General features: G+C 30.8%; 1 protein-coding gene across 1 annotated transcript in view; it reads right to left on the bottom strand.

Annotated features, from left to right (window-relative positions):
• Positions 1-3632: 3632 nt before the first annotated feature.
• Positions 3633-13222, bottom strand: part of LOC105338068 (COMM domain-containing protein 5) — a 39479-nt gene continuing 29889 nt past the window's right edge. Inside the window, exons 6-7 of the mRNA XM_034448189.2 lie at positions 10291-10366; positions 3633-3916 (exon numbers count right to left, since the gene is read on the bottom strand). Coding sequence (XP_034304080.1) covers positions 3815-3916; positions 10291-10366 — 178 coding nt within the window. The 3' untranslated portion in view covers positions 3633-3814. The remainder of the gene's footprint in view (positions 3917-10290; positions 10367-13222) is intronic.

The following is a 13222-nucleotide window of genomic DNA, read 5'->3' as shown; positions in this document are numbered from 1 at the left end:
TCAAGCGACATATATATTCACAAATAGCGATAAAGCCATGTACAAGATGCCTAACATCTCGTCCAATTTGACTCATTTAAACTCTTCAAAATTTTCAATCCCACCTTTCAAATACTCTTTAAAAATCCTTGCTTCACCCATGTTTTCTTACAATGTTTTGTTGCTATTCAATTTAAAATGTTTTCTCCCTTTCCTCTGCAGAGATTTGAGCACATTTCGACGCTGCTATTTTGTTCTGCTCCAGACAAAACAATGTGACGTCAATATTCTAAGGGCAACTACTCTAATTTTAAAGAATTTCAAAGGGCAACTAATCCAAATACTTTAAGAACTTACGGCATGCGGTTTATGTATTAAATACTATGAAATGTCGAAATGAGTAAGCGAAGCGTCGACCAATGACGGCCATATTGCCTAATATTATTTCTCACAGAACAAATATAGAGATATATGAGGCAATCACGTGCTATGTTTAAACCAATGAAAATGTGACATTTCAGTCCAAGGGAAAACAACATTATATAGCTTCTGAAGATTTTAAAATGAAAGCGCTTAAGCTATATTGAACGTTTTTCGTGTTTTCTTATTTAATTTTTATCTATAACTCGCCGACCACTGTGGATTTTATTGTGTTTCAATATATATATATATATATATATATATATATATATATATATATATATATATATATATATATAACACACCTCAAATATTTAAATGTTGCAGTGTTTTGTCTGTGATAACACTACGAATAGATTTTGTAACGTATGTATATATAGTCCAATGCATTTCATCAATGACTACGAGTATTGTGACATTAATACTATATTATAGTTTATATAAAAATTAAGTTCTCTTCTCTGAATTGTTTGTAGGATTGCGAAATCTTCTAGATGTGTATGGTAGGAAACTTTCGATGACTGTTGCTTTAAATCCAAAATCGTGATTTTTCGAATGGGTGGTAAGGTCAGAAACGATGAAAAATAGATTTTCAAACACCAAAACTTAGACATTGTTAACAATTTTACATATCTAGGTACATCTATAGTTTTTAATTTTGATAATGAATTTTCGAAAACTGAGAAAGGTTATGTATTTTTTCTGCAATGTCGCCAACTTCATATCCCGCATGAATCACCAAAGATTAAAGCTTTTATTGTTTAATTATTACATGAAGCTGCATTAACAACATCCAAACATTGCTGGCCTGCAGGAAAAGCCGTTTCACACCACGAAATATTATTTCCTAGTCTCGGGCAGAATGCAAAAAATTAATATCAAACTTTAAAAAACCCAATAAACAATGCTAATATTACGCATGCATGGGAATCATATACTACACCAAAAATATACACCTTATTCAACAGATAAGAGCCTTGTTTCACCTATCGTTACCTGTGATATTTTTTAGCTTTTCAGTTTTGACGCTATTTACGCAGAAAGAAGTTATTAATTAAATGAAAGCATGCCCTATAATGATACATGTGAAAATGTTTTATTATACCGTAAGAAGAATTTTTAATTTATTACAGAATCAAGCGCCTGTGAGCTAGTCCGAAATATGACATTTTCATGGCTTTTCAATAACGTTTTTGATATTTTATCCTCCAGAAAATAAAATATCAAAATTGTTTAAAAAAAAAAAAGGGGGGGGGTTAAGATATTTCGGACTAATGTGAGCAAGAGCGAACGCAAATTTTGAAACGTATAAAGAAAAACACTCTTATTTTTTTCTTACTTTCATAATGCATATGTAACAGATGGTAATTTTTTTTTATTAGAATTAATAAAGAGCACCTGGTTTCATCTATATATAGATTTACTTGCTAAACCGTGTAATAAGCTTAACATGCGCAATTGGAGAGAGAGATGGTGTCAGGTGGTGAAAGAATGAAAAATGACAATAACAAACTGTCAACCATCTCAAAAATCCATAAAGCGAAATAGAAAATAAAAGCAGAGCAGTACGAACCCCTAAAAAGATGGGGATGAGATCAGGGAGGAGTGAGCATCCCCTGCCGACCGGTCGCACCCGCCGCGTGTGCTCATTGTAAAGATCGTGAAAAACGGTCGGAAGAAATTGTAGTCAGTTCAGTGTATAAATAATGGTCTAACAGGTGTGAAAAACATATAATTTGAGAGAGAGAGAGAGAGAGAGAGAGAGAGTTAATGCAAACGACATTAAGAAATCGATATCCAAAATATTTTTTTTTATAAAAAAAAATATATTTCTGAGAACTTGCAATTTTTATTCATGATTCTTCATAGAAAGCTATAATTTAATGTTTGGAACATAAATCACTAAATCTGTTGTCTTTCCTTAATGTCCCTTCCTGTCGTTTGATTTATTTCCTTCCGTCATAAAAACTACCATTTTTTTTGTGCGTGTGCAAAACTACAACATATGCTTTCTATGGAGTAAAATGTACATTATATATCAACAACAAAAAATCTAATGTATAAATCAAATAAATACTGTTAATGTATATATATGAGCAGTAATTGAATACTTTTGTGTAATGTTTATTCTGATAAAGGAAAGTTTAATAACATAAATATTTTAAAACCTATATTTTGTTCATTAATATACTCTAAAAAAAATATAAGTTCAGTTTCAACGAATATAACACATGGTCAGGGGGTTGTCAACCAACTTCTTTTTACATTTAACTATTTAAAATGAATTTATTAGGCAAACTGGCTCTAAATATTGTAATTTTTTCACACTCTGTATTACAGCCACATTGTTACAGGTAAATTGTACTCTCTCTCCTTTCAAAAAGGGGATAGGGTTGTAACTACTGTAGACACAATAATTATTAAATTTAATATAGCTTATCATTGTACGGGAGTAAGCTCTTACTTTGCTTAATATATGATGTCAATTATCGCCCTTCCGTTTTAAATCCATGTCTCGATCATGCGATTTTATTTTATTTTTTCATTATTTTTATATATCAAACTACAAATTAGCTCTTCTAAATACTATTATGTAGGGCAAAAAGGGGACGGTTAATTTGTTATACCTAATTATTATTAGAGAGTCAGGTTTGATGGAGAGAACTAATTTAGGCTATTTTTGCCTGCTGTTCAATCCAGATTCATTTATATATACTTATATGTATATTTTTGAATAAAATATTTCTTAAACTACAACTTCGCATCCAGTCCTTTGCTTGGTTTACAGAACTAAAATTCTGCAAAGAGACAGACTTCTTGTACATTTGTAAAACAGTGTACAAAAGAGAGTAGACTTCTGATTTACATGTGCAGGTTTAACTCAGGAAACATCTCAAAATGTAAAATGGGATTGGATACAAACACACATGCCAATATATTTCCAACCACATACTTCTGTGACAGATATTTTAATAAAATTAAAAAAAACAACTCTGAAAACTTTTTACATGAGCTCATTTCTAAAGCCTTAACTACCAGTATTCTTGGAATAATTTCTTATTTATTAAGTATATTCATCTTGAGAGAATGCCATAAAACATCTGAATTTTGAAAAACCGGGTAATCTGCCTGATGAACCCCTATTCTTAAATGCAGAACAATTTTTTTTTAAATTACAATATACAATTGTTGACATGCATGATTCATCAATATGTAAAAAAAAAAATTCAACAAATAATTAATCAATTTTATTTCTATGAAATCTCAAAATACAGCACAAATATACCAGGAAATGGAATTCTTCAGTGTTAATAATAATAGGTACAGAGCATCCCCAGTGGTATCTGTTTCAATTAGACTGCAGTTGATATAATCACAAAAATCATATGAGTTATCTTTCATTTTTTAATGACTGTCAATCCTGAATTTTGAGAATGCTCTTTTTCTCCAAATCTTCCATTTCTTTCAGAACATAAGCCACATTGTACCTCAGCTGGTGAAATTGTGACACAGGAACCTTAAAATAAAAATAAAACATTAGTTTTAAAGTAGGACACATGTCAAATATGTGACCCAAAACCCTACTAAACAATAACACAGCTGGGTTAAGTATTTTTTCTACTGTCATATCCTGCTTGAAACACCAAAGAAAGCATTTTATTTTTTAAATATAAACCAATTTGCAGTTTATAAGCGTAAACTGCCCCAAGTTAGAATATTTCTTTCAACTTTTCCAGGCATCATAATGAAAAATTTTAAGCATTTGATCACCTTGCACTGATTCACCACTATTGTATAACTGCATAAGAGTACAGTTCATAATATTAATTGTGTTAATTACTCATCATCTTTAGGCAATCTGTCTACCTGTGTTGCTTTCTTTCATAGTACCTGTACAATCTGGCAAGACAGCTAAAAAAATTTGAATTTGTAAGTGTTCATTCCAAGGTGAGGGACACATTCCAACTCATATCATTATATAAACTTGGTTATATAGGCCTATATGCTTACTCCAATCATTAAGATGGACATCTGAACCTTTACACTTTTCTACGGAGAACTCTGCCTGAACTCTTATATTTCTTCAATCAGTTTTTTACCACATGCCTCTTTTGAAATATATGAATTGTTATTACCATTTAACCTTTTTAAATGTAAAAATGTTTTAATATTGCTTCTTTTAAAAGTATATGAAAAATATGATTATAATTCATCTATCTGTACTTCAAATGATAATAAACTAGCTGTAACAAGTTTTAAAATTTGATTGTTTCATAAACTTGTTCCAAATCTGTTATATATCTGTTATCAAATATCATGAACCATGCAAAGAGTAAAATGTACTTTCTCCTAGGCCCTTTTATCAGAAATGGGTATAAATAGCACAAACTAAAGTTAAAATGTGGTACATAACCCTGTTTGCCCTTCAAAATTGTGTTAAAGTTTAAACATATAATATTAATTATACCTATATCTGTGAGATATATATACATGTATATACATTTATATTCTTTCTCTTTGATGTCAAATATGGGTTCTGGATAAATTCACTGAATATTCTGCAGTGTTCATGGACAATATTTAATAAATTGGAACATTATGTAAAAGCTTACAAAACCATTTTATAATCAAATTGTCATAATCCCACCTAGGGGATTACTGTCAGTGCAAATTCTTCAGCTCCATGCACCTAGCTATCTCATTTTCTAACATGATGTGATATAAAGAATCATTCTTTAGTAAATCTTATACAAGTATTGGTATTTATGAAAGAATATTAAACATTTCATGATTTGTCTGAAAAGAGACACGTCAGAGGATGCGTGGGGGTTATAGGTAAATTACAGAAGAAGATGGATGAATAAGGCATGTAAACTGCCTATATGGGGATAGATAAGATACTGTAAAATTAAAATTTGGAGAAATCTCATAATTTCTTTCTAAGTTATTGAAAACAATGTATATTTACCATAACATCGATTTTATAACCTTTAAATATGTTAAATATTTAGAATAGGTTGATTTAAACTGGCGTATGCGTGTCAAAACCTCCAAATAGTGTCATTTTTAAACCTTCAACGCCTTTTCTTTTATAGAGTGGGTCTGGGCTCCATATTTTTGTCATAGTCTATATAAGGTTTAAGAAATTAAACCGATTTCAATCAACAAAATTGTGGAGAATTGACCCACTATACTTTAAAAATGTCATTTTGTATCCCAACAATTGAACGTTTTAGAGAAATACTACAAGTCCGTAAATTCGTGGTTGAAGGTGCATTTAGCATTTAACAATGAATTTGTTGTGACTGAAATGGCTCACTGGCTAGAGCACCAGACTTTAGGTGACATTATAGAGCTATAGGGTTTTTAGGTTGTGGGTTCGATACCACCAAAACTTAAGAATTTATTTTTTATTTCTTATCGTTTGTTAAAATATTCAAAACTGAATATAGTTAGAAATTGTGCTTTTGTAAATTTGTAATATAACATCATCTAGTATATTTGGTTGGCAAAAAAATAATTTGAAATTGTTTTTTTACGACAAAACCAAATGGGCATTTTCACTATCTTGTTCCCCCATCTTCTTTGCTGAGTTATGATTCAATTGGTTCAGTGAAGGAAGTCATCATTATTAAATAGAACAAGATGTATTCTCAGGAAGTGGAATGCATTAATATAAATGTAAATGTCATTTGGTAATAACTTTATACAATGAATTATAATAAGGAAAAAACATCTATTTTAAGAAGTGTATCTTAGTATGTATGTAATTGTTGTATTCTATAACGAGATACAATGCCTAAAAGAAGAGGACAATCTATATTTGTGTTGAATTGCTTTTGACACATGATAGTTTCAATTGATTTCATGAATACCTAAAATTATATCATCAAGGCAATACTTAGACAACAACCTCTCTACCTCAGCATTCATGGCCAATCACAAACCTATGAAACACTGCCTAAAATTATAAAGAAATTTCATCCAACTGTTGACAAATTCTAACTATATGGAGATCTTTTTTATATATTTTTTTTCATTTTGGCAGCCATACACAGCGTACTTGTTGAAATAAATACAAGCATCACAAAATGTCATCATTATGGTATCAGAAGTTGTACCCTGGAGAAGTGCTACCCAGTAGATGTCTACCCATGTGTTAAAATACAGGTTCTCTTCGAGAACTCATTCCCAGGGAGTTCTCTCATCTTCCCAAATCAAGGGTTTCTGATCCACACCTTTCCTCACAAATGGGGAGCGAAGTAGACCAAAAACACTTGGCCAGCGAAGATGCAGTTCTCTGAGAGAACCCACATCCCAGAGATCTTAAGATTTATTTTGAAACTTATATCATACATAGCAATGATAGCAAGTTTTTGACTATACTTTACTTAAAATGATATTAAATTTACAAAGAACAGGCATCCTCTTGGCAATTTAACAAACCGGCAATTAACAGTGATTATTTAATTGTTCAGTTTCAATCGATTGAGTTATAAAATGACTGATTAGATACATGACTAACTGATTCACTGACTGACTGATTGAATGCATGACTCATTGACGGACTGACAGACCATTCAAATACAATTATACCTACACCCTCTGTAGCTTGTTTCATGAGATATAAAGACAGTTAAAAACAAAATAACTGATTTGACTACATGGGCACATCATTGCCATTGACAGAATATCTGAGTCAAGTGAAAGGGGTCTTTTTTGATAAAATCTAATTTTGGAACAAATTTTGTAAATTACAATGATCAATAATCATAACAATGTAGAATGAAATTTTTTTTTAGAAATGAAATCTGGTCCAATGTATATTTCAAAACATCATGTTTACCATTTCCTTTGTCTTGTTTTCAAATAAAATCTGATAAATAAATTTATTTATCAGATTGATTAAAACATATACATAATATTATGTACAGTAAGTATTTTGTAGTACCGGTATTTTTAATACAGTCCTGTAAATAGTTTTTATTTGTTACAAAACTGAATATTTTGATACAGGTAAAGGTTTCATAAGACCAAGTCGGATCAATAATTATTAATCATCAATCTTTTTTTTTTTTACATAACTCTTTCTATACAGTTTGCTAGATGTTATTTAACATATAACAATGTCTTGTTTACCAATGTGTGTGGCTTATCATTATATGATAGTCTGAAAAACAGGTAATTTCTACCAGTGTATAACACGTCTGCCACAGCTGTTGTGTAAGAGGCATTCTTAATGTCACTGAGTGGTAAAAAGGGCTAATTGTATACATCTATATGATAAAAGTCAATTTGTCTAAAAAAAACCAACAATCCAATTGATACTGTAGTCTTGGATTTAAACAACTTGATTTATTTACCAAAGCTCCCCCCCCCCCCCCAATGCAAGTCATGAGCTTATTTCAACCCTAACAAGATTTTCTGACCACATTGGCTTCAAAAAATGGATATCTATAAAAAAAAACCAAAAAACCAGATATTGATTTAAGTAATAGAATATCAAATAAAAGCTATAGGTGAGAGACAGAGTTAGAATTAACTTAAAAAATGGTAGACTTCTGAGAAAACGGATAGAGTTAACATGTTTGACATTTATACTGTTTATTCTTGCACAAGTTGCCTGTTCTTAATGTTTCCTGGAAGAAAGCCTACATGAAAATGTCCAATTTTGATAAAAATATACTAGACTGTTATCATATATCATGCAGAAAGTAAATAACAGACGATAAAAATTTATTAAGTGCTCAATGTCAAATTTATAATTGGAATACTTGAAATTGCATAACAGAATTGAATTAAGGTATTCAATGTATAATGAAGGGATATTGAACAATTTTGAATCATTTTAAACTAGTTAAATATGTTTTACTATATAACTATGAAAGTGAAAAGAATCAAATTCACATGACAGACAACATATAAGGAGCTGGTCATTTTGCACCTTAAGGTTTTTTAAACAGTTATCTCCCCTTGATGAAAAAAAGAAAGTTTTAATTTCGTCAAAATATCTGCGTTAAATGATTAATTTTATTTCATATTTTAATAAAGAGACAGTTTATGCATGTATTAACCAAAAGAGTTTTACAAATTATAAGTTACTTTTTACAACATCTTAATTATAAAACATATGTTGCCCATAGACTTCAATGCAAAATTCAAGGTGTAATTGGTTGGACCATAATCAAAATTTTGAAAATTCCTTTGGTAGAGTATTTTTATTTGATAACACCTTCAAAATGATATCATGATTAGGAATTAGGTACAAAATGTGGTCGTTATACATCGAACACTTTAAGGTAATTGTTCACCTGCATATTATCACTATCTAGAACCCTTGCCCCATTTAGCGCTCTCATGGTTATTCTCATTTCTCCATTAATGAAGTACTCCCTCCCTTTCATTATACCTTTTAACAAAGAATGCAGTACAACTATTTATTGATTTATTTATTGATTTATTTAAAGGATATTAATGAATGTTTTAATTAATATTTGGGAACTCTGGGATCCTCCTCATAAAGTATACACAAAATAAACAATAGTTAAGGCCATTTTTGCATGTTTTATATTTTATCTCCTAAATATTAATAAGAAGATCTCTGTATAAAGAAAGGGAAATGCTCAAATATTTGGATTTTGTTTTTCTTTAAAGTTTTAACCTAAATATTAACATTTGCAAATACATGTATGTTTTCTTTTATGAACCGACCTAAAGAATAGCGAAAAAGTTCAATTCTGTATGAACTTTTTCATTAGGTCACATTGATCATAGCATGCACTAATCGCTTCGATTAAACAATGAAATCTAATTTTAACAATTCTGAACAATTTGCCTTTTTCAAATGTAAATATAAGTTATAAACTTGGTTGGTACGTGATCAAATCTTCTGAAAAACCCGGCCTTTGGGGCTTAAGGTTTGATCATGTGACCAACCAAGTTCACATCCCTGTGAACTTTTTAACTTGCTGTTTATATCTTAAATAATTTAAGGAAGATCTGATGGTTAATTTGTTAGCCACCCAGCCTCCTTAAAACATTTTTGTTTTTAATCCTTTGTTCTATTTGGTCTTTATACAAGATTAAATTAAAAAACAATCCAATAAGTTACATGTAGCGGTATGGGTCCATTCTTAAAAACAATGGATAGAAAAGCAGGTTTGTAAAAAGACAGTAAGTAAAAACTGTTTATACTTTATATGGATGGCTACATGTAAGTTGAAAACAAGAATAAAGACATTACATTTGCCAATAAAGAAACAAATTTAATGTTTAACACCTTGAGAATGACACAGTTAGCAAGATACAGCAGAGAAACACTAAAATAGTAGCAACTAATCCAGTATGATATTATTCAATTTACTCCATTTTTCAGAATCAAGAATCAAAATTCATCTACTTGATCATATTAATAATCTGTAACCCCAATTCACATCACATTTGATCAGAATGTAGATTAAGACAAATGTTACTGCACTGTGTAGAACCCACAATCTTAATATAACTAAAAGTTAATTCTGGATCATCTGAACAACATTCTTTCTATAAATAATTCATAAATTTAAACCTTGACCTTAAACTTCCTCCGAACCCTTGAAAAATTTCTGCATCCAAGCCTGTCAATGCATTTTTTGTTTTGGTTGGCTTACCATGAGTAATTATTTTATTTTATCAAAGATTCTGTTGGTCATATTAAAAGTGAAAGAAGGTATTAATCTTGGCCCTTTGGGCCTTGATCAGTTCTTTCTCTACATAACAAAATTGAGTTTTCGGCTTATATCCTTTATATAAAGGTTTGAAGAACACATATTTGAATACCAAATGACAAATCCCTCAAAACCTACAAACCACACCCCCTTACAGAAAGAAAACTAATGCTTAAAATTTTACCTCAAATGAGTGTATCTTTCCATTGCTAAGCTTCATTTCCATCAATATCGTAGGTTCTAAAACTCTATTCAAAACACTGAAAGAAAGGTACAGTATGATATGTCAATAGCAAGAAGATAATCATACACAAATAAAATGTCTTAAAGCTAGAATTAATTTGTTCAATTAATGCTCAAACCCCCCCCCCCAAATTTACCCACACACACACACACACACACACACACTGAGACTCCCACATTTAACATTAATTCTGTCAGTTTCTGAAACAAACACAAATAACAGAAAAACTGGCACTAATTAAAATCCTATATTATGAAATTATATTCATATTTGCAAAAAGGTTCATAAAAGAAATTTTCTCTTCTAGCAGCATTTGAACAGGTCACTTTATGGACCAGTCATGATTACTACCAGAAAGGAACTTACGACTTACGACAAAATAAATGAATGCTAATTAATCCCTAACTAATCAATGCTTTATTCGAATGGCTGTAAAATTTATTATGGAAAATAAACTAGTTGTAAATAAATGGTTTTAGTTTAAAAAAAATTATTAAAGACCATTCTATGAGACTGAAAACATTTACGACTTTGTCGTAAGTTCTTTTGTAAATGCAGTCCAGGTAAGTACTCTGGTGAGACATGCAAACACTATAACAATTTGATATTTGCACTTGAAGGCCATTCTGGCTAGTGCATGTGAACGTAAAATATATCCAAAATCTCATTTTGTAATTTGGTTGTGACTTACATGTGTAAATCAAAACTTAGTATATGACAGATCATGTGATTGTCCCGACGGTTTTGTCACAAGACAGTTAAATAAGACTTATTTTGCATATTCAGCACAAGCTTAATCAGACACATTGAGACATCTGCACTTTCAGTGTCGTGTTTTATGTAACACACATGAAATATTGTACATACATGTACTTCATGTAATAAGATGTCTCAATCTAACTCAAAATATAGAATGCATCAATAAATAGATACCTAAGAGTCACATATTTCATTTGTAGTAAATATCATTAGTGAGAGGTTATGTCTTCATAATGCCTTTGGCATTAAATTTTAATACAAAAATTTTCTGTTTCAGTATTCTTTGTTAATGACATGCATCTGAATTATAAAAGACAAGAAATTTGATATATTTAATTAGTGGGCACCTTTATTAGAATACCCAGGCACATATCCATATTTAGTAAAATTCTTTTAATGAAAGTTTAAATCCTGATTAATGACCTTTTTTATTCCAGAGAAAATTTTCGAAGTTTTTTTGTCTTAAGAATATTAAATTACGTCCAATTGTTCACGTGTTCTTGAAACCATGACCACATCTCACTGAAAGAAAGAATACATTCAAAAGTATGGGGAAAATAATTATAGTCCCTCAAGAAGGCACTCAGTGCACTGGTTATGACAAACACGCCACTCTCTCGCCTCTAGACAATTATTAACTATTAAATGAAAAAGTCAAGGTTCGCGTCCTCTTTAAAACATTGAATAACTAGAAATAATGAAACAACTAGCTAGTTATCTGTGAAATGTAAATTAATCAAGAGGAATTAACTGAACAAAATGCCAGGGTACATTAACATTACTAATTTATCTTTGAATTTATTCTATAATAAATCCTCTTATATTTTTCTCCATATCCTCAAAATGTTCGCTAATTTCACAATATCATATTTGTATCTACCGAGTATGATTCTCTCTATTTCTAACAGAAACTTAAGCCACACAAATTTGATTTCTTGGTCTTCGGAGTCTAGGCGAAAAAATATTGGGGTGAGAGGGCAATTTAATCATTTAAAATTAAACAAGAGAAAAGCTGTCAATGTGACAGCGAACCTGGGTTTTTTTTTGTGTGAACAGTATTCATAATCCATTTGTCAACCCTGAATCGATAAACACAACCCATCCAGAGAAATGTAATAATCGGTGTAAAAATGACTAAATTCAACAGCTGGTATTTTTTTTTAAAATTATCAAAAACCAAAATCCAAGTACTATGAACAGCTCTGATATATGTACAATTGATCTGCAAAACAACAACTTGCTATCTTGAAAACTGTAGGAGGAGTAATCCGTACAATAGGGGTACCCTATATGCAATATTCTGCAAGAAAAGCTGGTATTTTTTCAAAAACTACCAAAAATTAAAATCGAGGTAATATGCAGAACTATGATATATGTACAATTGATCTGCAAAACAACAACTTCCTATCTTGAAAACTGTAGGAGAAGTTTATTTGCGAAAGTTACATGTTTCTTCCAAAGGTTACACATTTATTTGCAAAACTAAGCATTCATTTGTGAAATTTACGCATTTATTTGAGAACAAATATTTTTTACCTACGAAAATGAGCTCAATTGACTTTGAATTTGTATCATAACAAAATAAAAGAACCAAAATATGCATCTTCGCTAGCCAAGGGTTTTCGGTCCACTTTGCTCCCCATAAACCCTTGGCGGATTTCATTGCGAAAACTCGGTGACGAGCTCCGTGTTATGATTGGCTGCAGCTGCGAGTAGCTGATCCAATCGCAGTGCTTGTAAATATAAACTTTAAAAGAAAACACATTGTGATCTTTGGTAAATCATTCGGTCCTTTTAACAAATTGAGACACAAGTTCTCGAGTACAGTGCCTCGCCAACGATGGTCTAACCAGATCGCTTAAAAAACCTATATATTTTACTGGGATTGAACATAGTTCTATGGACTTGTCAAGGCTCGCGTGATAGCATGGGAAGTAAACATGGCGAATGTAGAAGCTGCCCATCCCGTTAGTTTATACGTTCCTGCTTATGGTTATTGCTTTTAAAGGTTCAGTGAGATTTATTTTATTTAATTTCTTTGGTCCGCAATAATTACGACAACGATACCTGGTTTTATGACATGAAAGCTTTGATATAAATCCCGACTTTTTCA

This window comes from Magallana gigas, chromosome 2, assembly GCF_963853765.1.
Source record: "Magallana gigas chromosome 2, xbMagGiga1.1, whole genome shotgun sequence".
Taxonomy (NCBI): domain Eukaryota; kingdom Metazoa; phylum Mollusca; class Bivalvia; order Ostreida; family Ostreidae; genus Magallana; species Magallana gigas.
Note: the sequence above shows the minus strand (reverse complement) of the source record. Positions and strands in the feature narration are given on the sequence as shown.